At 41.6% G+C, this 26600-nt stretch overlaps 1 protein-coding gene across 4 annotated transcripts in view; it reads right to left on the bottom strand.

Annotated features, from left to right (window-relative positions):
* Positions 1 to 19952, bottom strand: part of lrch4 (leucine-rich repeats and calponin homology (CH) domain containing 4) — an 81292-nt gene extending 61340 nt beyond the window's left edge. For 3 of the 4 annotated variants that reach the window (XR_004895611.1, XM_035994292.1, XM_031299776.2), the window contains exon 1: positions 19560 to 19952. Coding sequence is in view for 3 of the 4 variants with exons in the window: in XM_035994292.1 (XP_035850185.1) it covers positions 19560 to 19731 (172 nt within the window). In the remaining variant the exon portion in view is untranslated. The remainder of the gene's footprint in view (positions 1 to 19559) is intronic. The other variant, XM_035994293.1, reaches the window with a different exon arrangement.
* Between the last annotated feature and the right edge of the window lie 6648 nt (positions 19953 to 26600).

Below are 26600 nucleotides of genomic sequence, written 5' to 3' on the forward strand. Positions count from 1 at the left end.
AATATGCTTTTAAACGAAAGTTTGACTCGGGTACATTCACAAAAAGACCCTAGGTTGCCTTTTGGCGAGAGTTACGCTTTAAAGCCTGGCTCCGAAACTATCATACCGTGTCCTCAGGATTTATCATGTTTTTTCAGCCCGATTAAATGTCCACAAAAGCATAGACTATAGACTGAGTAGCCAGCATTCATCATTTCTTACAGTCTGGTTAGATGTAACATCAAAGGTTGGTTCCAAAACCTACACACAGTGTCCTCCAGTCAAACTCTGTACAGTAGCCCAAATACTGTTAGTCCACCGGTGTTGAGTCGTTCAGTCTAATTAGTATAATTATCTCTATATGAATAACAACATGCACATTTTGTTTCAAATCAGCATTTTCTATTTACCAGCCACACTTTACCCTAACCCTTTGAGCCCGCCATTCAGTCTGATGCTGTTTGGGTTTATTTCACAATGTTGCCAATGACAACACAACTGTGCATGTGCTGTAAGACAGGATGTGGTGCTGGTGATTCCTGTTACACTGTTAGTCACAGCGAGTTGAGGAGCAGAAGCGTAGCCAGAAGCTGAACACCACAGTTCCGTGAGTACATGTGGCTGAGAGCGCTGCATGGCCCGAGTGTGAGAATGGAGAGATCTAACTGTTCTGTAGATGAGTAATGGAGATGGAACTGGTGCTGGCTACTATGAGTTAACATTCAGATCGAGACATGTGGATGTTCACTCAGTCCGTCACTCTGTATATTATCACTGTAATTATTGAGTGGCAGATTTTCCCAATCTGATCAAAATAAACATTTTGTGAAATACACTCCGTGACATGCCTTACCGGACTTAGATCGTTACAATCAATATCAACTTCATTTAAATATATTCTAAAGTCAAGGGTTACTTCCTAGCTATATGTACCAATTATGAAAAACAAAGTACACTGCTAATTCAAAAAGATGACAGAAGCATCCCTTACATGGCTAGTCTGAACTTCACTCAGCACAAACTACTCAACAGCTGAAGGTCTCTGCTGGACCCCCCTAGAGACCAGACCTAGCCTAGCTGAAGATCTCTGCTGGAGTCCCCTGGAGACCAGACCTAGCCTAGCTGAAGATCTCTGCTGGAGTCCCCTAGAGACCAGACCTAGCCTAGCTGAAGATCTCTGCTGGACCCCCCCCCCCCTAGAGACCACACCTGGCCTAGCTGAAGATTTCTGCTGGACCCCCCTAGAGACCAGACCTAGCCTAGCTGAAGATCTCTGCTGGAGTCCCCTAGAGACCAGATCTAGCCTAGCTGAAGATCTCTGTTGGAGTCCCCTAGAGACCAGACCTAGCCTAGCTGAAGATCTCTGCTGGACCCCCCTAGAGACCAGACCTAGCCTAGCTGAGTACAAAGACTGGAAGCAGGGGAAACCTGTTAGCCTAGCTCTGTAAAGCCCCTGACACACCAACCCGATGGCTGACCATCAGCAGAAAAGGCAGTTGGACTGATCAGTCGGCTCCCCGAGGTCCAAAAAGTTCCTTGGAACACACCGAAGCGACGCCGTCTTGAGCGTACTTTCTGCGCAAGACGTAATACAAAAAATGAAAACCGGAAATGACAACGCGTCACGTGAAAATGGCGGCTTGTTCGAAATACGATCTCGTATTTTACGAAAATGGTTCACTGAAACGTGTTTCTGAAAACATTTTAAGCAAGAAATAGGCCATACAGTTGCTGAATCTGTCTTCATTTCAGATCGACAAAAGGTCAGTTTAAAAGATTTTCATCAGATTTGAGATCAGATTTTGTTAGATCAGATTGGTGGAGTGACTGCCCACCCTACGACCCGGCAAGTCAGGTCGGCCAAAATGAAGGCCGACAGCTCCTCCGACGGACGAAGGCACGGAACACGCCGAACAGACTCGAGTCACTGACCTCGCCAGACTGTCCGACGGCTGATTATCGGGTTGGTGTGTCAGGGCCATTAAAGCTCAACAGCTGTTTTGTTTGCATGCTGTATGACTTGTGAAATCCACAAATGACATTTTTTAACACTATTGGGAGAAGTTACCTTTTCTTTATCTTCTTAGCCATTTCTGGACAGACAACTGCTGGGTGCAGTGAATGTGTGCACTTTGTGACTAACCAAAACCCAGGTGACTCAGCTAGATTACAAGACACAACATGTAAAGAAGATTGTTTTGGGCTTGTGGAGAGTCAACTCTTTTAGTTTTGGTGGAGCTCCATTGGCATACTCCCATCAAAGCCTTCTGAGCTTTGTGCTCAGCTGAAGACGGGCTCAGACTACAGAGGTTTTGGGCCAATTTAACCCTGACCTAGCATAGCCGAAGATCTCTGCTGGAGCCCCTATAGAGACCAGACGACTCATTTTACAAAGACAGAGAGAAAAGAAGAGAGATTAGCACAAGATAGCAGTCATACTGAACTGCAAACTAGCAAACACACTTTATACACACTATACCCATACTCTGAATGTGGAGAAGGGGCCTTAGTCTGGTGAAAAACAGGCTAAAGAGAGACCAAGGAGGGATGTTTTTACTTCTCACAGCAGTTTAAGTGAGTAAAGGCGGTGGGATTAGACCCTTGATGAGAGATTCATTTCCAGATGATAGGGAGGAACTCTCCTTTTCTGAGCTATCGTCTTTGGCAAATCAGGTCCGACCTTATTCACTTGCACTTCCCTAAGTCTTTCTCCTTCCTTTCCCCTTCCATTTCATTTCACTATTCTCTCTCCTTCCCTCCTACAGACTGCAGGCTTTGCTTTAGCTCTAATATGCAAAGCTTAGTGCATTTATGCAAAAGGGAAATACACTACGAACACACTCTGAACTCCTGCATCACCTAACTAGGACACAGAAAACAAGACTTGCATGGACAGAAAATTAAAATCCCAATAACTACTCATTTAGGCAGTTTAATGGGCCCAACATAGACTGGGATATGTTTTATGTGTCTTACTGTAGGCTAACAGTAAGCAACATGTAGCCCTCTTCCAAAAACTGCAGCTTTTTCAGTTTCAAAATGCACTGAAGGCAGAGGGACGTTGTCTGTAGCTGAAACTTCTCCAACTCTGAGCAACAGAAGTGACAAACAAGCAAACAGATCCAAATCGTCATGGCAACAACATGGGCACTGCAGTAGTGTCAAAACCAAATCACCACAGAAAAGAAAATGCAGTATTTATGCAATTCCAGCATGGTCTGGTTTTGAAATGGTTTTATACCCTTATATAGCCTACCATTCTGATTTTTAATACATTTGCAAAAAGTTTGAAAAACTTGTTTTCGTTTTGTCATTATGGATTATTGAGAGTTTTATCCATTTAAAATGGCATCTATATCTATCTACACAATAAAATGTGCAAAAAGTGAAGCCACTGTATGATAATAAACAGATAAAAACCAATATCTTTCCCACCACAAATACTACTAAATACTACACATATAGCCTGGATCCCACTACAGTTTTAACACTAAGTTTAAACTTGTTCAAAAATGGATGGCTTTTATAATAGCTGGTTTTAGGACGTCCAGCAGTCCCCTAGTTCAGGACGATTCATGCTATGTGCATAGATGATAATAATAAAAAAATACAGTGTATTTAAGTACGATATTGTATTTTTTATGCTTCACTCAACCATTTTAAAGCATTTATGTAATCTAAAAGAGCAGCATTTGTGTTCAATACTACTACATTACATTCATTTAGCTGACGCTTTTATCCTAAGAGACTTTGTTGTTACTACTACTACTACTACTACTACAACAATTATCCAGGAGCAAGTGCTTCATACAACTTCCACACACAATGCAGGATAATGAACATGCATTCAACTCTCTTTTGAGCCATTCCAGCCAGACTCAGGTCATGGTTAATCCCTGGTCATCACAGTTCCCACAGGTCTGTTCTCCACACACCACTGCTCAATTACACCTTGTATAAATCCACCAAGTCTTTCAGTCCATTAAACATAGTCTCTGGACTTCCTTTATTTGCTATCCTTAGGAAAAGTTACAGCAACATGCTTCTCTCTTGGATCACAGCCTCTGAGACTGAGAAGAGCACATGTAATAAATCAAACACTAATCCTATGATAAGTCTATAGCAAGTATTATATATGCCTTCACAAACCCTGCCATTTCAACCCCTGCTAGGCCCCATGCCTACTCTATGATGTGCCCATTTCCTCAGTGAATCAGCCATCTGGACGGCAAACACTGAGGGAGCTAATGGATCTGCTGGCTTACATAAGAGCTTCCATTATTCACCAAGCAGTCCACTCCACACCGTTAGATTAGTTACACTTTTATAGTGTTACATTGTGTTGCGGGACAATCCCAGAGCCAGCCAGCCTGGGTCTGAGGCCCATTAACTAATGGCAGCCTGCTGAGCCCGAGCACAGAGTAGTTACCACAGATCAAGGAAATAAAGAAAGTAGAGACTAGCCGTTGGCAAACAAACAGTTTCTAAGATGCATCGGGATACCCTCTTGAAAGATTATGTCTCGATGCAGAAAAGTCCATTCTCAACATTATCATTAACAGTTTGGTAGGACCGGGCTGTACGTTCCTTAGGGCAGAACCAGTTGGAAGGTGAAACATTACGAACGTAAACACGTGCGTCATGTTTATGTTTTAAGCTCGGCTGCTTCTGGAGTTTTGGTGAGGACGGCTGAGCGTCAGCAACCAATGTATTATTTATTTGTGAATAAGGGCAGCTTTGATGTTATCAAGTGATTCAGGACATGCTGAAGTCCGTGTTCATGTACTACAAGGATGCTGCTGCATGCACCCAATGGCCCAATCCCAAAGTGAGCCCTGAGGACTAAGGACTAAAGACTCAGACTTAATTGATCTCAGGTGCTAAGTGAGTGAGTGTGTGAGGCCACATGGGCTCAGATAGGTATAAATGGGATTGGGACAGCACTTCACGAGATCACATGTTACCTTGGTGACGTTTAATAACAAAGATGTTGCTGACACTTGCCGGTTTGGGAATTTTCATTTTAAGTTTGTTGCTTTCCACACGGCCAAGGCACAGGAGACAGCTGCCTGATTCCAAATTTTTTCTAACTGTTTTACAAGCTGGACAACAGGTTTGTCTGTGTTCCGTGGTCGTGTGTCGTGCTGTTGTTTACCTTTGTAATTTCCGGATTTCCCTATGGTCTCCGCGCTAAACGTCACAACGCTTTGAACTGTGGGTCCCTTTGGTGAAGTCTGCATCGATGCAGACTCGTGGAAAGGGCTTGGTAAGTGTGTACTCAAACCCTCACGCCCTTTGAAATTCGACATTGGGACAACCCTAAGCCCTTATGAATTTCACGAGAACGTGCACCAAAGTCCGTGAGTCTGTGAGTCCGGACTTTGGGATTGGGCCTTTCAGTGTTCTGTCTGCTGTAAAAGCAGTTTCAAATCCTGCATGAACAGTTACCTTAGTAAACTGCATTAATTAGTCAATCAACACAAAATAAATGAACAATTCAGATAATTGATTTACCACCTTACCACTTTTTATGCAAAAACGTCAAAGATTCAGTGGTTCCAACCTTTTAACTGCATATTTTCTGTTAGTTTTTTTATGATAGTTAATTGGATATCAAAACAACATTTAAAAACATCACTATGGGCTACGGGGAATTGTGATGGGCATTTTTTACAATGTAGTTACATTTTACAGATTAAATAATTAATTACGTGAGAAATGAATCAGTATATGAGTAAATAGTAGAGGTCGACCGATAGTGGATTTTACCGATACCGATAGCTAGGTTGGGCCGTATTAACCGATTAATCGACCGATAGTATTTATAACTTATACAGTTGACAAAATACATACATTGTTTCAAAAAAAGTCCAGACGCTTTTGCCAATAATCAAAATAATAATGTCATATTTATTGATATTACACCCACAGCAATACTACACAAGCATGTGTGTTGGAGTCATCCAGTGCAAAAATAAACATAATGAGCATTATAATTCATATAAAAGGACAAACAATCTCAAAACAGGGACGCCATTCTTCTCTGTAGAACGGTTTAGAACGGTAACAGACGATCTCTGACCTGGAGGGATCTATCTTTCCCACTTTATACTATATATATATATTTGTTCTCGCTTGGATGCCCATATAAGGCGTAATGTGTGACGGACCTGCCTTCCCATTGGTTGAAAACATAAACAAAGGCATCATGGGAGATCCCCTTGTCGGTAGCACCTACTGTCTATGGGTAGCACGGAGTTAGCGGCAGAAATGACTGAAAACGTGATGAATTATGGACATCAAGTGGATAAATCTTGGATGTAACAGTTTGGATTTAATGCTCAACAACCCTGAAAAAAGACACACCCGTGACGGCTAACTCGTTAGCTTTTAGCTGCAGCAATCAGTAAGTCTCTACGTTTAACTGTTATTAAATGATCTAAATATGAATCAGAGGTGCCGTTTGGGATCGTGGATGAGCCTTTAGGGTTCTGATTCTGACATTTGGGTCGGACTTGCGTTTATTTTTGTCAGTGTTTTAACCGCTTGAGGTAAGTTAGCCTACTACTACTGTTTAGCGTCATCTCAGCCTCGAAAGCAAACAAATATACTGTTGTGCTGTTCTTTCTCTACTAATGCAGCATCTATTCAACAAATTAATATGTACTGTATACATACCTTTTTGCTGTCGATGCTTTAAACGAGCATCTGATGTCAGCCTTCTCCGCACAGCATGTGCTCTCCGTGCAGCGTGCAGTAACACGTGTCGAAAATAAACACCAGGCATCAGTGATAGTTTTTATTTCGCCTCTAGAGGCCGCTATTGTAATGCATGATGCCAGCAGACCCTTCTCAGCTCTCGCGTACTGTGTAATGAATGACAGCGTGCGCCGCTCCAGCAACGGACGCAACCATCGGTATGGATTTTTGCCGATAACGATAGTTCCACCAATCAACTATCGGTGCCGTTTAATCGGCAAAACCGATGAATCGGTCGACCTCTAGTAAATAGTGAAAATAACCAATGGTTGCAGCCCTACTCATACTGTGGTTGGTTACACCTGTCCAGGTGTACCTGCCTGTCAAAGAGTATGATCTGGGACAGAAAAGCCAGAACAGAATAAGTGGGTGAGAAAATGGATGGAGATACAGTTGAATGGGTGTTATGTGCGGACCATAACATAATGTATAGGAATAGTAGCTTTAAACCTTAATGCAGTTGAATAAAGAACTGTAAACAACCATCAAGGCTAGAAAAAGGGACTTCCCTATTTAGAAGTTAGCTTGTGAATGCAATCTCACTCTCAAGTGTCAGATATGATGCAACTTGTGCAAGTTCCCACCAGAACATGAAAAGCTTAAAATGCTCAGACAGCGTTAACAAACAGCTGGCTGTTTGGCTGTCTCATCTTTAAAGGTAACGGCTTGTGCAGGGATACCAGCTAAATACTGCGGACATCCAGGTCCTGAAACACGTCTATACCTCCTGACTGGATAGAAACAATAGCTATGAGCAGCGGTGGGAGTGGCCCATGCTGCCTCCTCCACACATGCACCCAAGCCAGACTCTAAAGCAGGCTATGTATGGCCCGGTATATGTTTGTTGGCAGACTGCTGGTGTTGTCCTACAGCCTTCTCTGTCTGTGTCACTGCTTCTCTCTAGTTACCTCCCATGGGACACCAGCTGCTGCACTCGGAGAGAGAAAACACACCACCAGCTTTCAGACGCAGAGACACAGAGAGAGAGAAATGTTCAGACCTGAAACTGGAAATACTGTCAATTAAAGCATGTCAAAGAATTATAAAACTGCTGTCCCATTGGAGTGAATAACTGACTTCTGGTCCCTGTTAATGCAACAATGCATGAAGATGTGCACGCTACTCTGTGCTACAAGAGGGGAACTTCATTCTAGAATGATACAAGCCATGGCATTGACTAGCTGACACCAAGTACAGGATTTATCAGTTCATGAAAGATTCCTTCCAGTTTCCCCATGAATATCTTTAAGGAAATAGATCCATCTGGCATTTTATTTCCTGTGACATTTTCAACAAAAGTCCTTTAATAACTGGATTGAATTGGATGGAAACATATTGGCTGACAAAGTGTGGGGAAACCAGAAAGGACTCAGAGAAGAAGACAGACAAAGCAGAAGTGAAGACTGAGTAAAAAGACAGCCCACATCCGCAGCCCAGAGGAAATAAAATACACACACACACACACACACACACACACACACACACACACACACACACATAGTCTCATTTAATGACGCAGAACAGATGTAAACAACTGAGAGAAGGCTACAGCCATATGTTGAGTTCAAACTGCACACATGCACGCACATCTCTTGCAGCTTCTAGCTGCTACCTGAAAAATATTTGTTCTTAAAGGGTACGGAAGTAACACATCACATGACATGGTTAAGTTACGTTTGATTCAATTACATGAGGAATGCTTTGATTTAATGAATTCAACAATTTCAACAATGTGTTGTTCTAGATTACTCATCTAAAGTGTTACTGTCCTATTCAGCCACTTGCCAATGCACAGTGGACAGGCAATGGTTTGCGTTACGTAACAGACCAGAGCTAGGCTGTATCCCGTGATAATTTTATTGACATGCCCACAGTAAAAAATCACAACTTTATTCTCTTAATATTGACATTTTCTCAAAATGCTACTACTATCTCGAAATCAGAACACAGATATGTGGAATATGTTTTCAAAGTTTTGAATGTGAGCAGAAATCTTGCTAAAACACATATGAGCTAATAAAGTTCAAGGGTTTATAAATGAATTAAAACAAATTCATGTAGGCTATCATTGACGTGAACAGGTGCCACATGCACATTTAAAGAGGTTACTTCCCCAAACAGACAACACAAAAGAGGACGGAAGACTAAATCATGCCCACACGTGTGCTGATTCAGCAGAGATTCAATGAGAGAACCTGATCTACAGAATACAGAGAGAGCCTTCCTGCGTTGTATTCCATTCATATTTTATATGTTGAATTGTCACCATCTTGCTGAATTCTGCGTTTTCCTTTACATAAATACAGACATTCCCAACATTAATTGGTCCACACAAATTTACCAGAATGTAGGAAATGAAGTGTTCAACACTCAAAACCAAGTCAAGATATTTGCCCACATCTTTCAGTGGACTGACTGACCAACATTGTCATCCACAGTACCAGGTCGCAAACAAAGCTAAAATCGGCAGCAAAGGGCCACGGGCCAGACTCAGGACTCCTGATCCTACATGGGATGAGCTAGAGGGGGCCCCAGAGCTAGCTCCTAAACTACACTGGTCTCAGAGTCCCTGCACAGAAAGGGCTGAAGCCGCCCTGAGGAGCTCCACTTCTTCTAGGCATTAGTGCCTGAGAAGCAACAGGGGGAAATAAACAGGAATTTGGGGGGTTTGACTACAGACACAGGGTTATAGTGTTAAACAGTCTGAATAATGGCAATAACAGAGTTACTGTCATGGCCTTAAAAGTGCTCAACCTAAAGCCTAAACAGCAGAAACCAACACCTTGGACAATGAAGTATTTCACTTCAATTTACACAAAGTGGAAAAGGACACACACACGCGCACACACATGCACACACACACAAACACACCTCATCAATTATTTCTCAGTCAGTAAGCTGCTGGCCTTCGGCTGTGCTATGGAGAGTGTGTGTCTCTCACTCCCCGAGAGAACATATGAGAGTGCAGTTTCATTTATTAACTTCGTGTCCATGCAACATCTCCATTGCTTCTGTTACTGAACAAACTACAACTGCACTTACATGAGCTGCTGTTGGTCCCAACAATCCTTTTTAATAAAGTAAAGAAGTAACAACTCAATATCTGTATTACTAAGAGGGATGTCCCGATACCAATCTGAGTCGTTATGAAAATGGGTAATGGAATTTTTTCCTTTTCTTATCCCTGCCACTAGAGTGTTGATGACACAGGCACTGGTTTTATCTCACCTTGATTACTGCTCACCAGTCTGGTCGGTTGCAGCAAAAAAAGATTAGTTTAAGCTCCAAACAGCTCCAAATAAAGCAGCAGAACTGGCACTGGTCTGTCCATCAGGTGCCAGGCTGAGTACCGAGAGTGTGCATGCCAGTCTCTCATGGCATCTCAAGAGGTTGGCATTTAACCTTATGAATTCTTTAGGAATATCTGTTTTAGTAAACAGCCAATTTGTACTCCAAAATAAATTATGTGAGAGATCAACACAGTTATAGTACACGGCAGGCTGCTAGGGGTTATCTAGTCAAGCAAAGACCCCGGACTGATGCAGTGTGCAGGTCTGAGATGTTTAGAGTCATCACAATGTGGAATAGCTCGCCAACTATCATAGTGGAGGCACCAGTAAGGCCAGTTTTAAAAGACTACTTAGAAAAAACACTTCAACTTATTTTATTTGACACTAATTTAAGAAAAACATACACAGTGATATTCTTTTACTTCCACTATATGTCTTGTTTTAAATGTATGTAATTTGTATGTTTGGTATTTTTATGTATATGTTGTGAATGTTGTATGTGGACCCCAGGAAGCGTGGCTGCTACATTGATAGCAGCTAATGGGGATCCGAATAAAGGAATAAAGAATAAAGGAAGGAATAAAAGTTCTTTAATATTGAGTAACTGATTTACACTATTTTCTACATTTCTACTTTTCAGTGCTCAATTATTAGGTAGGCCTAAATTAAAATAAGAAAAGCAAGTTCAATCCATGAAGATGAGAGTGTGGCAGGAAGGTCTGGACTTGGATATAGACTAAATGAACACAGTGTTTAAGTTCAAAGTTCAAGTATATATATATATATATATATATATAATATCGATATATTGCCCAGCCCTAGCTGTACACTTCACTCACAATGCTTTTTACAGCTGACGTTCCTAGAGCAAAGAAATGAAACCTTTATATGCCCGGCTGGCAACACAAGTTACAGGTCCTTAAAGCGTAACTCTCGCCAAAATGCAACCTAGGGTCTTTTTGTGAATGTACCCAAGTCAAACTTTCGTTTAAAAGCATATTTAGGACGGAAGCGCCACTTTTAAGAGGGTCTCTTCACATGAACTCCAGCATTGACAACATTGTTTGCGTACACAGAGTTTACTAAAAAGAAAGGTTTTGAACAACTCACTGTAGCTGTTGTTTTTACGGTCGCCGTCCATCGAGCCAGTCAAAAATAGTCGAGGGAGGAGAGTAAAGATGGAAAGCTCCTAAAGCTTAGTTCCATATAAATGCACGGATAATTTGTTGTTTTGTCGTTAGTGAAACACAATATTGACCTTGTAGTTGAAAAAGGAGCCTCATATAAGAATGACATTTCCTCCTATGGAGTCTGTTCATTCGCATTCGGAGATCGCCTATTTTTGACTGAGAAAATGATGGATAGCGTAAACAACAACTGCTAACGTGAGTTGCTCAAAACCTTTCTTTTTAGTAACTCTGTGTAGACAAACAATGTTCTCAATGCTCGAGTTCATATGTAAAGCCCCTGGTGATACTTCAAGCAAAGTTTCATGTTGTGTCGAGCATTCTTAGTGTTTTAAAAATAGCGATTTTGAGACTATCATAGAAGTGCCCCTAGCACTCCCATTCAAAAGGCCATTTGACTGAAAAAACGAGAATACGGTAAATCCTAAAAGTGGCGCTTCTGTCCTAAATATGCTTTTAAACGAAAGTTTGACTCGGGTACATTCACAAAAAGACCCTAGGTTGCATTTTGGCGAGAGTTACGCTTTAAAGTAAGCTTCAAACTAACTAGGTCAAACGACCACTACCCTGACATATCCTCATTTTATTTTAGGGCCATATCATCCACCTCTACAGAGAACACCTGCAGTTTTGTTTTTTTTGCACACTTCTGTGGGACAATGGACAAAATAAAAATCACAATTTCCATATTTATGCATTCATTTTTGTCATGAAAGTGATCTTATTTTTTTTAAATCACTGATTCCACAGCTCTTTAATATAGTAACACCAATATCATCATTTCAAAACCAATACTTCAAAATAGTTATTAAAGCATTAGCCCGAGGGTAGGCTGTGGATATTCTCTTGTGGGTCCACACAACATATAATAGCTGGGCTTTGTTCCCCGCGAGGCTCTGAGCTAGCAGGAAACACTGGGGGAGGCACGCCAAGTCTCCCTCTGTAAACCTTTGACCTTCCTGAGGGAAGCTGCTCCACTGATGTTATCAAAAACACTGCTGGGCCTCCCATATTCATGTCTTTCTATAATATCCTCCCAACTCACTCTGGATAGAAGATGAGCTGTGTCTTTACCTGTGCAAATGCCTCGCTGAAACTTTAATATGAAAATGTGCCGGAAAAGGAAAAAGACATCCACCGAATCAATTGTTCAAACTCAATCCACTTTTCCAAATATTTGATCATTATCTTGTAAGAAACGTTTGAGTATGCTTCTGAGGAGCTTAGAATGCATCTCCAACATAAGGATAAGTGTAGATCCACAGTGAGACCATATCTGACTATCATCATAGCTATCACTAACTATCATAGAGCTCAACCATGGTTTTTAGGGTTGGATCAAATGTTTTTTGTTCACGATTCATCTCGGAGCTGGCAGGCTTGGTTCCAGGCTTAAAACTCTTCATATAAGCATTTAGTGAAACGTCAACAAAGATATTGAACGGAGAAAATCACTTAAATGTAATGTTTAAATGTCTTAACATGAATCCAACATATTAGCAAATATAAATCAGCCTTTGTGAAAACAAACATTGATGACAGGCTTACTGGCCTTACCTCAGCCTATTTTAGTGGTTTATAAGCAACCTGTTTCTTGCAGATTGTCTCACGTTACTGAGACTATTAAGAAGGTAATATATGAAGTGGAAGCGGACTGACAGCTGAAGGGCAGCCAACGTTAGTATTAGCTGTCTCCATGAAGCTCCCAGCTTCCCATCCTTCTTTAGGTCCCCAGCCTGTCACTCCCTCTCTACTAACGTTACTCAGTCTCTACTAGGGATGCACCGAATCCAGATTTTTGGGGTTCTGCCGAATACCAAATCCACTGGTTAAGATTCTGCCAAATCCGAATCTGAATACCGAATCCTACTCCCATCCTCAGTCCATCCTCAGTCCCTCCCTCAGCATTGCAAATTGAACATGTAGCTGGACTTGAATCGCCTTCTTTTGACTGAAAGTACTGCCAAACAACACTTTTTCTGTTCCCAAGTTCCATTTTCACTTTCTCACAGCCTACTGCATTGAACGGTCCACCTACGTAAACAACTTCCCGTAATCATTGGCGGCGTCAGTACGTCGACCAGCATAGCGCGCGTAGTGCAAGCGTAGGGTTTGGTTGAAAACAATTCTATGGTTTGGCAGAAACTGAACCCCGTCAAAAACCCCAATATTTGTTTATCCCTGGTCTCTACCGTAACGTTAGCTCCGTGCTCTCAGATCTCACAGTCTCACACACACACACACAACAGTTGATAGTTAATCTACAGAAATGTCAAAATTTGACTGGTTCAAGCTTCTGAAATATGAACGTTTGCTGCTTACTGCTGTGACAGGGAATGGAATACCTTCTACAGCTTCATTCATGTGAGATGCAGTGGAAAGCTCCAAAAATGTCACACTGAGTTGAGATTATTTTGTCACACATTAGGGGTGTAACGATACATCGATCTGGATCAATACATCGATTCAATGATCCACAATCCAATATTATCAATGAACATATAAATACATATTGTCTGTAAGCTGCCCCTTTATTTTAGATTGCCACTTTATATTTATTCTTTTCATTAAAAAGAATAGTTTTTTTTATTATTTAAAAGTCTGGAAGAGCCCTGTAATAAAATTGTCAAAACCATATTTTAGTTGCTTTTTTTATTTGCTATTAAGGTAACTGTGTTAAATGGGCACATGATATAGTCTCATTTTAAAATGGTGCCGGTGCCTAAACGGTGCCTGAACCGGTGCCTGAACCGAAATATATACAATGTATTTATGATATATATAACATAAAATATAAAAAAAGGAGCACAAAACGACAGTTTTAACAGACATTAAGAACGGCTTGTTTATTGCTAAGGCTATATGGTCAAAATTAAATGATTGATTAATAATGTAATAACAATAACTTATAACAATTCCTTATTTCACCTGTAATTTGCTGGTAAACGACAAAAACAAGCACCAGATGGGAAAAGGGTATTTTACAATAACTTAAAATGCACCACAAGGCTGGCGAGTTTCAAGTAAACGCACCGTCTGTGTTGTTTTCCGACAACGGCAGCTGCCTGCAGACTGTTACGTCCCGGTGTTGGAATCCTCTACAGGGAAATGTAGCTCAGAGTAAATTCTTTCAGGAAGACCTAACAATTAATCAGTTCTCTCTCTAAATCGAATCAGCGCTGGAGGCGTTCACCTTCCTGATAAGCCAATCAGAATCGGGCACGAATTTCATAGGCCAATCACAGCATCACAACACTGTTTTAAATCTGCTTCTCTCCCTGTGCTATCAGCTGTCATTTCTGGAAAGGCGTTCATCCCTCCTCCTCCCCTTCCACCTCCCGTCATAGTGATCTCCGGGTGTCGCTCCGGTGCCTCCTTCGGTCTGGTCTTCAGGCCCTTCTCCGCCACCACCGGTGTCTGGATTCCATCGGGGGGTTATATCATGGTTATATCACCCTCTATATTAAATGTATTAATATAACGATGGAGTCCAATCTCCAATACTCTGTACAGCTATTTGCTCATGTACATTAAATCTTTTGCATATCTGCAAACAAGTCTCTCCTGATTGAAATACAGTCACACTTTACACCGCTTAACATAAGCTGTCAGCATTTTAACCATTGTGTTTAATCCAGCTACTAGCTAACGGTAACGTAGCGTCCCATGCAGCGATGCTTCTGAAAAAAAAAAGTCAGGCACCGAAATTTGGCACTGAAATTTTCATTCTTATTCAGTCTCGTTACTACCGTTTACGTCGGAACTGGTGCCCTATTAGCACCGCGTTTCAGTACCCAACCCTAGATCGGACAAAGGCACCTGAATTGAACAGAATCGTAATTGTATCGTGATAGACTTTAAGATATCAGCAAATATCGTATAAAAAATCTATATAATATCATATCGTGATAAGACTTCTGATTTACACCCCATAACACATACTGTTCCAAAGGTCGAGAACAGTGTTGGGCAAGTTACTTTTAAAAAGTAATTAGTTACAGTTACTAGTTTCTTCTTCCAAAAAGTAACTAAATTAGTTACCCAGTTACAAATTATGAAAGTAACTATTGCGTTACTTTCAAGTAAATTTTTAAATGCTCAAATGTGACCCCACCGCCACCCCTCTTTAACAGAACTTAAAATACATGTTCAATTATTTATGATAAATCTGAATATTATAATGAAATGGACACTTAATACAATACATTATTAACAGAAACAATGTACACAAATCTAAACTATTTTAATGTTGCTGTGGGACAAAGTGAGACTAGCCTCCAATCAAATGCCATGTATATTATGTTTATATAGTGGATCGATACAAATAACACAACACCTCAACAGGCCACAACTGGGCAAAATTAAATTATGCTTGTTAAGCACTATACCAAAAATAAATAACACATATATACACTCTTTGTAGTGCAAATAACGTAAGTGGCCTGATGTTTATACTTGTGCGCTGGTGTGTGCGTCGAGCCGGCATGCGTGTGTGTGTCTGTGTGTGTGTGTGTGTGTGTGTGTGTGTGTGTGGGGAGTAGGTGATAGAGTGAGGGAGAAGTGAGAGAGTGACGGCGATTAGCTTTGGAGCGAGTACCGACTCTAGAGTCATATAATAAGAGAAACAAAGTGTCTCCCCTGTGTTTTCTGACCAAGGTGGAAAATCTGTAGCAGGAAAAGTTAACCCTCTCCTTGATTTCATAACACCATACCTGTCTCTCTCTTGTTGACTGACTCGCTTGTGTTGTTCGTTGTGTGTCTGACTATGCATGCTTTCGAACATCCGCCCAACTCTACCTCTGATTGGCTTACCATGACATTTTACTCAACCTCAGCCAATCGTTAGCATTTATGCGCTTGTGTCGTGCACTGCCCACTAACCAAAGAAGAACAGTAAAAAAAAGTCTTTGCCTCTCGGCTCAGACTCAGAGCTCTAGTTGGTCTGATGAAAAAAACAGCTTCAAATATAGTAACGCGCCGTATTTTTTGGCAGTAACGGTAACAGCGTTATTAAGATGGGAAGAGTAATCAATTAGATTACTCGTTACTGAAAAGTAACGTTAGTAACGCCGTTATTTATAACGCCGTTATTCCCATCACTGGTCGAGAATAAACTTCCATGCTCACATAAATACTTTGGGGTTTCGTACTGTTGGTCTGACAAAACATCAAGCATGGAAATGTCAATTCGGACTTATTTGAGGTATTGAGGTTATTATTCCTTATTGAGGTTCAATAATAATAATAATAATAATAATAATAATAATAATAGTTCATAGTAGGAAAAGCACAAATGTAATTAATAACATTACTGACGGCTCAGTTCCATTTAGGTTTGTAGTAATGCCAGTAGTATGCCTGCAGCCTGGCAGTAGCCCCCACCACACCAGATTTAACACTTTCAACTTTTTTCAAATATATATATATATATATATATATATATATATATATATATATATATATATATATATATATATATATATATATATATATCAGTTACTTTTCGGAATCCACATGAACCACTCTTCACATCGGCACGAATTGGATCCCTCCATAACACTTATTTGAACAGAAAATACTAAAGCTTGTATGCTTTATTGTATGAAGCTTAATGTTCAAACACTTTATTTTCAGCTCACACTGCCCATGGCTGCTGCACCCCGCAGTCCCGCCCCTCCTCTGAGAGACCTTGGGTTCCGGAAGTAAATTTCCCATTCATTTTTCCTATTGACGTCTGGAAAAATCCGTATATAAAGAGTTTTAGACCATGCCGTTGGCTAACCAGATGGTACGTGACTCATAAGCATACAATGTATCATTGAGTAAAAAAACGCCAGAAAATACCAAAAAAGTAAAAGGTACAAGACTGTGTACATATCGTCATCTCCGAGCGAAGGAACTACTCATCCCATAAACCACCGCGCATCACTGAATAAAGGAAGCTGCGTTAGTTTAGCTAACAGCTAATTTGGCTAACCGCTAGCTGAGACAGCATGTAATAACTTTAAAAGACCCTCAAAATAAAACCTGAAAATAACCGTTAACATATATAACGGCTGTTACGTCAGCTGTAGACGGCTTTACCCAGTGTTAAGTTTGAGTTAACGTTATTTTAGACTGAATCAAGCTGTCAGCTAACGGTTAGCCGAATTAGCTAAACTAACGTTAGCTTCCCGGCAGAGGCTAACGTCAGAAGCGTGGAACAGATCGTGATTCGTGCAGTGTCGTAAATCCTCATGACGGATCGTGCAGGAAGCAGAGATCGGGTACTGACACCCACCCTCCTCACCAGCATTCCAGTTCACCAGTCAGAGGCATCACTGTGGGATTGTGGGATTGTTCAGGATTGTGGGTAATGAAGTACTTATCCAAGACATCGCGAATAAAACACATTTATCTCAAAATAAGGGTAGCGCCCCATGATTTGTGGTGTCTATATGAGCATATACAATCGCTGAGTCATGTCGGCATGCTGGTTTTAAGTCTGTCATAGACGGTTACGATTTTATGGCTTATACTCCAATTTGTCAATGGAGAAATTGCATTGTATTTTTACTTCCGGAACCCGCTGTGGGCGGGACTGTTGAGCTCTATTCACCCTCTGTCTGAGAAGCTCTGTTGGAGCGCCTGTCTCTTTAAAAAGCCCAGTCTGCTCTGATTGGTCAGCGTTTCCAGGTCTCTGGAGTCTCTGCATCTGTGCTCTGCTCTTGCTGCCTCTGTACAGTCTAGGGATGGGCATCATTCAAAATCTTTCGATGCGGTGCCAATTTCGATACCTCAGTTTTGATGTCTGGTTCCTTAACGATACTTTTTCGATACCATATATGAGTGAAATCCAGCGGAATTTTCGTTGGCAACGGAGCAATCCCAGAAGTGGAACGTCGTGGATTTAGATTCAAATCACTATGACATCTTCAGGGTTATTTTGTCAGACAAAGCTACATACATACATACAGATCTGATGAGTAAACTGTACATGTATAATCAGCGTGTGCCCCTTTAAACCTAACTTAAAGAACCACAGTTGGGTCTTTTCCCTAGTTGCCGAGCTGGATTGTTAGTTTATCTAAGAACCTGCGCTTGGATAAACATATCCTAATCAAGTAGCATTACCGTAGGTATGGCATATATGTATAGTCATTAGGGTTGGGTTGCTCCAGTGGCAGGTGCCTCTGTGTGTGTGTGTGTGTGTGTGTGTGTGTGTGTGTGTGTGTGTGTGTGTGTGTGTGTGTGTGTGTGTTTTCAAGGTCTCCTCTTCCCACAGGGCCTAGACCTGGCTTGTTATGAGCAGATGGTCATAATTACCAAAGCACAGAAAGCAGCAGCAGAGGATAGGGGGTGCTGCGTAGCCACATTGATTTCAGCAACCTGGATGGGATAATCCGCTTTTCAACGAGGCAAGGCCAAGGTAGTTACCTGTAATCCACAGTGTCATCCACACCCACTTCACTGTTCAGTTTTACTCTGTTGTTGTTAGCAATAGCCTTCTACAATGGCCCGGGCAATTTAGCTCAAAGAGATTGAAGTAACACATTCAGAGAGTCCAGGAGGCTGGTTACTAAAAGGTTGCCATGTTGTTACACTGTGGGCTCATCACTCAAAACAGAAAAAAAACTACCAAAACCACTGTTAAAGCCCAAACAGTAGCCTAACGTTGTGAACAACACGATAGTGAGTGAAGCTCTAACAACACAGTGATAAACAGAAAGAAAAACACATACGGGGACTGGCAATGTAAAAAAAAATGCTACAGTCGCTTAAAAGAGGATATGTTGAGGAAGAGGAACTCGGATGTCTGACGATTTTACATTTTTTCTTTGAAGTCTACTTTAAGAGAACACGTTAAGCTCCGTTTAAAGAGCTGGAACTTCATGTGGATTTGTTTAAAGAGTAGTAAATGCTCCATAAAGTAAGACTCGACTTCACCAAGAAGGGACTTTTGTTTTATAAATACAATTCTGCTGTACACTGCATGCTAACGGCAATACTGAGTTCAGCAGTTTGGTAAAAGAAGCGTTACGGGCCAGTTTTAATTAATAATTTGTATTGATTTAACAACAGTTTTGTGGGGTTTCCGTGTGCCGAAATAAGAGGTTATGTCCTGATGATTTGAAAGAAGTCTTTCTTCATAATTTACGAGGTATAGCGTTGCGACAGTCATCAGGGCAAAATAAAAGTGCGGAGTTACTTGAGAGAGTCTTGTGAAACGTGTCGAGAGAGGATGTGCCTTCTCCGTTAGAAGAAAGAAGCAGGTGGCGATAAAACAAAAGGCTGTTCTCATTATAACAGCTAGCTCGCTCGTACTGCTTTGTGAGTTGAGGGAAACAGTGGAAAGCAAACCGACCTGCATGTGTAATGTCGGACAGGTCGTAGTTCCTGGCGCTCCGGGGAAACTCCTTCAGCTTTCGGTTGGCCAAGTTAAGAGCCCCGCTCGCGGCAGCCTCCTCAAGCGCCTTCTCCACGCTCCGGCTGGCCGCTACTGTGGCAGGCAGCTGGGCTCCATCCCCAGCAGCCATCAAACGGACACGGCTACCTCCTCTTTTACTTAGTTTGAAGCGTCCGCTCCACTTTCATACCCCGTAGATTGTTATTAACTCCAAACTGAGTGCGTTTCTTCAAAACTTTAAAAGTACAAAATTAAATCCGAGAAAAATCAGTTGGCGAGTTGTGATTGCGTCTCTCACAACGGGTGCTATCGTTTCTACTAGTAAAGGAGAGCGGTACAAACTGTCAATCTTTCAGGAAGTTGCATCAAGCTGGCACATTTCGCAACAATAATACGGGAACACTATGTCTTTGCTTCAAAATAAAAGCTCACAACTTGCCAATTTAGAAAAACAAGAAAATCATCTCAGTTTAGATCACAATATTCCACAACATTGGCTACAGATCTGTACATAGCCCACTTTTAGGCAGAACAGATAAAAAAATAGTTTACCTAAGTTAGCATGTTTAACCCGATTACTAAAAACCATGTTGACTATATTCTGGACACACATTTTAAAAATGATTTCATATGTTTCATGCCAGTGCTGCAGAGCAGATTTGAGGCTTGGTAAGCTGTGATATAAGAAGAAGAGACTTTAAAGACTCTCAATTATCTCGTGATGTAATACAAACAAATTTGTTGGTCAGTGTTTGCCTTTTGTTGGTCTTTTGGGAGTGATTTTTTTTAGCATCATACAGAACCTGTTAGACTCAGTAGCCTATGGTTTGGCAGCCGACTCAAATCTCAGGAAATATCAGATCTTCCAATAGTTTTAGCACCTGTTTACATTTAGCAATAAAAATGTGGGCCTCCATCTTTTTTAAAATGATTCCAATATTTTAAGACCCAGTGCTTTTCGACCAGGATTCAGAATTTCACCACCAGATGTTATTTCTGGCTACAGGAAAGAGCATTAAGACCATTGTATGGGTCCATCATTTCTTAATAATTTCCTATTTCCTAGAAATAACTATGTAATCTGGTACTCATAATAGTGACAAATGTCACTAAAGTCATCAGGTTTTCAGAAAAAGAGAATATATATATATATATATATAAGAATAGCCAGTATAATCCAATAGCTAACTCAATAAATAAAATGTTCCTTAAATTGTGTTGCTTATTTTACTCTGATAGTTACAACCGGAAATTGACCAAAACAGTTTTTCGTTCTACCTGGCTTTCGGAAGGGTGCAGCCAGCGCGAGGGAGTGAGGGGAAATGGGCGTGGTCACGACGCGAGTATTTTTGACTGACACTCGTGGGGGCGGGGTCACAGCTTGCATATTGAATGCAGCTTGAATTTCATGAGAAACAATGTTATATTGATGATAATATGCGCCAATCAGAATAAGAGTAGTACAGACAAGTCCTGTGATATTATTAAAATATTAACCAATCATATAGCTGTGTGCATAATGAGGTAGCAGCCAGTGATCCAATTCATGTCCAATTTATCATGAATGAAAGCTCATGTCATGTTAATTCAATTTGTTCAATTGTTGTTGACCTTATTCTTCCTTGTAGTAATACAAACTACAAGATCAAATTACCCAAATTAAAGTACTACACTAGTGTATGTTCGGTGTGTTCCAAGCATCCATTCAAGTGCAAATGCAGCTTCAGCAGGACTACATACCCCCCGCCCCATAACCCTTATTCTTCCATTCTTTCAGGAACAGATGACTCCCCTCCTAGACACACATACACACACACACACACTTCTGCATCCATTAGCATTGTCCCCTCCTCTCCATCCTTCTCTTTAGCTGTTATATCCTCCCTCCCGTCCTCTCTAGCGTCCCATTGGACCATCTGGCAAAGTCCTGTCAGACTAGGTGTCCAGCTGCAGGACTATAGTGTGTGTGTGTGTGTGTGTGTGTGTGTGTGTGTGTGTGTGTGTGTGTGTGTGTGTGTGTGTGTGTGTGTGTGTGTGTGTGTGTGTAGGAGTTAACTTAACTACACACACATGCACTTGTAAAACAGTCACTGGTTAATTAACTCATTGGTCACTGTATTTCTCTGAATCCCCATGGGGATGTTGTGATATTGCTTTGTCTGCTGTTTTGAGTTCTCCTTTGTGTGTGTGTTTTTTTCTCCATCTTATGAACCTGTAAAGTCTATGGAGGAGCAATATGCGGCCACTAAAGGAGATGCTGTTTGCAGTATGTCTGGTTAAGTGATGATGCATATTAATTATAAATGGACATAACTGAATAAATAATAAATGAATCAATCATTGTATACATTTTGGCCATACGTTGTAGTACTGTGACAAATACTGAGGTAAATAAGTTTGCAGCAAAATACATGGGCAGTGCCTGCTGTCCTGACTTCAGTGGGAAGTTCCACCACTGTGGGGCCAGAAAAAAGAAGAGTCTTGATGGATATGAGCAACCACAGGGTCCTCATGTGAGTCAGCCAGGGGCAGAGGAGCACAATGGTCAGCAGGAGTGGAGGGTTGGTCCATGGCCTGGAGGTAAGTCGACCAGCACCTTCTGAAGTGAATGGTTGTACATCAGAATCTACAGGAGCAGGCTACTGAGGCCATGTTTGCTGAGAACAACAGTTCATGGTGCAGGTCGACAGGGTTGCTGTCCCAGCTGGCACCACCACAGTATTGCCAATTGTGATGGACAGTCTTGGCACAGGCATCCTTTCCACTGTCTTGTCATTGTGGCTAAGACGCTTTAAGATGTTTGTTGCAAAAGAGTTTGCAGGTTTTGATTTTAGATGAGTTGCTTGGTTCAAACAAGTGTTATGGGATTGTTTTGGTGCCGCTGGAGGTTCCGCCGGATCTCCCTCATTTCTGGCTGGACGTCCTTCCCCTTCCTCTTTCTTTGTGTTGGCATTCTAAACTCTGGTAGATTTATGGGGACTATGGTTAACTGCTCCTCAGATCTCTATTAGGGTAAATCCAGATGCTAGTTAGACTATCTGTCCAATCTGAATTTTCTGTTGCACGACTAAAACAACCTTTGAACGTTCACATGTTCAAAAACAAGTTCCTTCCTGAGGCTATTTTGCAGAGGCACCATGGTTCTGTCCGGCGCTTAGCACCACCCAAGATGATTGTGATGGGTTTAAAGAAATGCCAATAAACCAGAGCATGTTTTTTCTCCCATCCAGGAATGCTGTATGGACTAGCCAGACCCTCCTCCGCAGCGCTGTGGAGGAAGGTCTGGACATGCGAGACTAGGGTCTCAGTGGTCCAAGACTACTGATTTAAAGTCCCCTTTGTGTGGAATTTGTATGTGATTATAGCATATTTTGTAGAAATAATAGACAATCCCAGCAATAATTGATATTTCTCTTTCGACCCATTCTTCTCTGTGTCATTGGCTCGGATCTGCAGGTGGGGGTTGGAGGGTGTAAAGACATGATATCGGTCATTTATTCCTACCCTATGATACAACCCACAGGAGTGTTTTCCGTCCTCATATCTGAACCAGAGAAGGTAACAGTCGTGGTTTTTAACACATTGTTAACGTTGTGAGGCGGTCCCAGTTTGGTTAGATTTAGACACCAAAACTACTGAGTTAAGTTGTTAAAAAGATGGTGGTTTGGGTTCAAATCAGACGTTACTTCACTTCCTGAAGGTTACCACGTGACGAAGAACATGATGTAGCTCTGTTTGTTTCCATAAAGTTAAAACAACTCTCTGTTTCCAGGGTGCCTGGGTAGCTCGCCTGGTTAGCTCACCTAGTTGAGCGTGCACCCCATCTACAGAGGCTCAGTCCTTGTCGCAGCGGCCACAGGTTTGGTTTCCTCTGCTGCATGTCATCTCCCTCTCTCTCCCACTTTCCTGACTTAATCCATCTTATCAATAAAGGCAATAAAAGCTGGAAAAAAACTCTGTTTCCTTTTCTTTTCAAACAGGACATGAACCCGGGTCTCCTGGGTGATGGTCCTGTGTTTGTTTGACCCATTTGCACGGCGCCCCATTTGCACGGCGCCCTGGATGGGACACATATCCCAATGTTCGCTACGTCACAACTTATTCAGCAAAACTGTTTCCATCTCCCATTTTGTGCATTAACTCTTTTTCGAACAAGGCAAAAACCACCTCAAGTGAGCGTAAAAACTTTTTGCGAATTTGAGGACGTTTTTTCGAATTTTGCCGTTTCCATCAACATTTTCTAATGCAATACTTCAAAATGCGCATAAAAATATGTTATATGTTAATATGACTAGTGGCAGCAGCAGGATGATCCACCAATTAACAAGCAGCTGTTGTCAAAAAGAGCAGCAATACGTTAAGACCAACATCAATACAACAATATTAATCGGGACGATTAGATGTAAGTAGATGTTGCAGGAGTTACATGGAACTATTTCTTGACAAAACATTTTTAAGACTGCATGACCTTAAAGGGGTGATAGAATGATTATATAGGGTATTTCACACTGTTCCTTAAGGTCTCCTAATAGGGTATGTAACATTGATTGGGCTGAAAATTGCCCAGTTCCTATTTTATGGGCCCTTATGCATCCCTGTGGTTTGGCCCTATTTGGAACGAGAGCTTTTCTTCCAAATATGGTATGCTCATGAATATTTAGATGAGCTGCGCGCTGATTGGTTGACATACAGACATTGGAGACGAGACAGCATCTATCGTCTCATATTATATCTCATATTTCAGACACTGCAATTTTTTGCAATGTTTCATCACTAAATTCACTTCTGAGACTTTTTTTATGCGAGAAATCTACTAAATAAAGCTCAAATATGGGCCGTTTTATGAAAATTGACGGCTAATTGCCAATTTGGTAAAATGTGTCGGACTTCAGGAGGTCCACACAGTCTGACGAGACAGCGGCAGCCCCGCTGCGCTTCATATCCAGGAGAAAGTCACCATTACTGGGTTACTGGACAACTGCTCGGGGCTCGGGGCTCCGCGGAGCTGGCCGGCTGCCGGCATAACTAGAGTATATTTACAGTTTGAATTTCGTCACGCCACTTATATAACAGCTACCCCTAAGGTCTTACAAAGCGTCCGATTTCAATTTAATGCATTTTTGTGAATATGACGGGTTTCGTTAGCTGCTAGTGTCCATTCAAGCCTATGGGTAGCTAAAGATCGCTGCTAGCTAGCTAGCTACACTTTCAGCATAACTATAATATATTTACAGTTTGAATTGCATCACGCCACTTATATTACAGCTACCCCTAAGATCTTACAAAGCTAACGCCTGTGTCCGATTTCAATTTAATGCATTTTTGTGAATATGAGGGGTTTCGTTATGGGTAAAGATTGCGGCTAGCTGGCCCTGGAGCTCCGTCAGGGCCTCGGCATTTGGTAGTCCATTAACCCAGAAAAGGGGGCATTTTTGCGGGTATGGAGCGCCGCGGGCTTCCGGTCGTGACGGAGATTCATCTAACTCCCAGCGAGCCGGGGTCTGTGAAGGAGGACACGCTGGGCGACGAGGCAGCACCGGCCGCTGTCACATAGCCTGCTGAACTGCAACACACAGTCGGACAAAATTTGCAATTAGCCATCAATTTTCGTAAAACAGCCCATATTTGACCTCTTGTCAAGTAGTTGATTTCTCGCATAAAAAAGAAGTGAATTTAGTAATTAAAAAGCGGACGAACAATGTATAACATTTCTGAGATCTGCATGACCTAGATTCAGAAGACTAAGCTGACCTCAGGTCAGTGGTGTAGCCTATGTAAATGTTGGGGCGTGACAAAGGTAGACTAGAGCCAAATAAGGAGGAGCCACCGAGTTGACATCAACTCGGTGGTTCGTTGAGATTTTCCCGTTTTCAGAGGCAGTTTCAAATTGTGAGATTTGCAGAGGAAAGAGGTGTCAATGGGATTTTGAGGTTCTAGGTATGTCCTATTTACCCTCCAAACTGTTGTTTTTCAAGTATGACAAGGTAAAATCGGTTTTGCATTCTATCACCCCTTTAACCCTATGAATCATGTATCCTGCAGCTTCCCCATGTGTATCATCTTGTTTGAACACAAACATACAAGTTAGCAATGCTTGCAAGACGCATTGAGGACGAATTGGGATTTGATAGCTCAGACAACATTCGGAAGTGGGCTGGGGGAGGCATATGGCCACATCCTTTTAGCAGTGTGTATGTGAATGTGTCCTGGGCCACATTGAAGAAGCGCCTACTTGAATGACCTCTGCGTAAGCGTAAATAGGTAGGCTACTCATTTGTGTGCACAGGCAACAACAGCTAAATGGATTCTCGTGAATGGAGTACACATGAATACGTTGTCTGATTTCCATTTGAGCCAAAGGCTTCATCTACACTGCTACGTTTTGGTTTAAACACTAATATCTTTTGATGCTTTTACGCCTGCTGTCCTTCTGAGCCTCTAAAACATTTGGAAACACTGCAGCACCGTTTTGGTTTGAAAACAACACGGTTGCTTTGTAATCTGGATGGGCACAAACGGAGACCTTTGGACACAAAGTCTTATCGGTTAGGTAACTTACCTTTCAGTAACAGTTCCACCTCGTCTTCGCTCCAAGATAATAAATCCCTGCACTGACTTTCTCCAAAGGATTTTCTGTATTTATTAACTTCATCTTATTTCAACTTATCAACCGTAACGTCAGACAATCTTCCTGTTTACACCGGCACGCACATGCCCAGTGTGTGTCAATGGTCATGTGATATGTGTTGTCAGACGTGTTAATACGGACGCAGATTAGTTTTGCGACGGGGAGCTAAAACTGTTTGGATGGAGATCACTTATGTCTCAAAACGCCTGCTAATGAGCAGGAATGTTCATGCGCTTTACACTGCGACCAATCGGTGGAGCTGAATGTCCCGTGTGTGTTGCTATTCATGTTGACATGAACATTTATGTTTAAAAACTGTACATGTTCCCTTTTAAATGAAATAAATGAATATGCCACTGCTGATGTTGTCT

This window comes from Sander lucioperca, chromosome 17, assembly GCF_008315115.2.
Source record: "Sander lucioperca isolate FBNREF2018 chromosome 17, SLUC_FBN_1.2, whole genome shotgun sequence".
Taxonomy (NCBI): Eukaryota; Metazoa; Chordata; class Actinopteri; order Perciformes; family Percidae; genus Sander; species Sander lucioperca.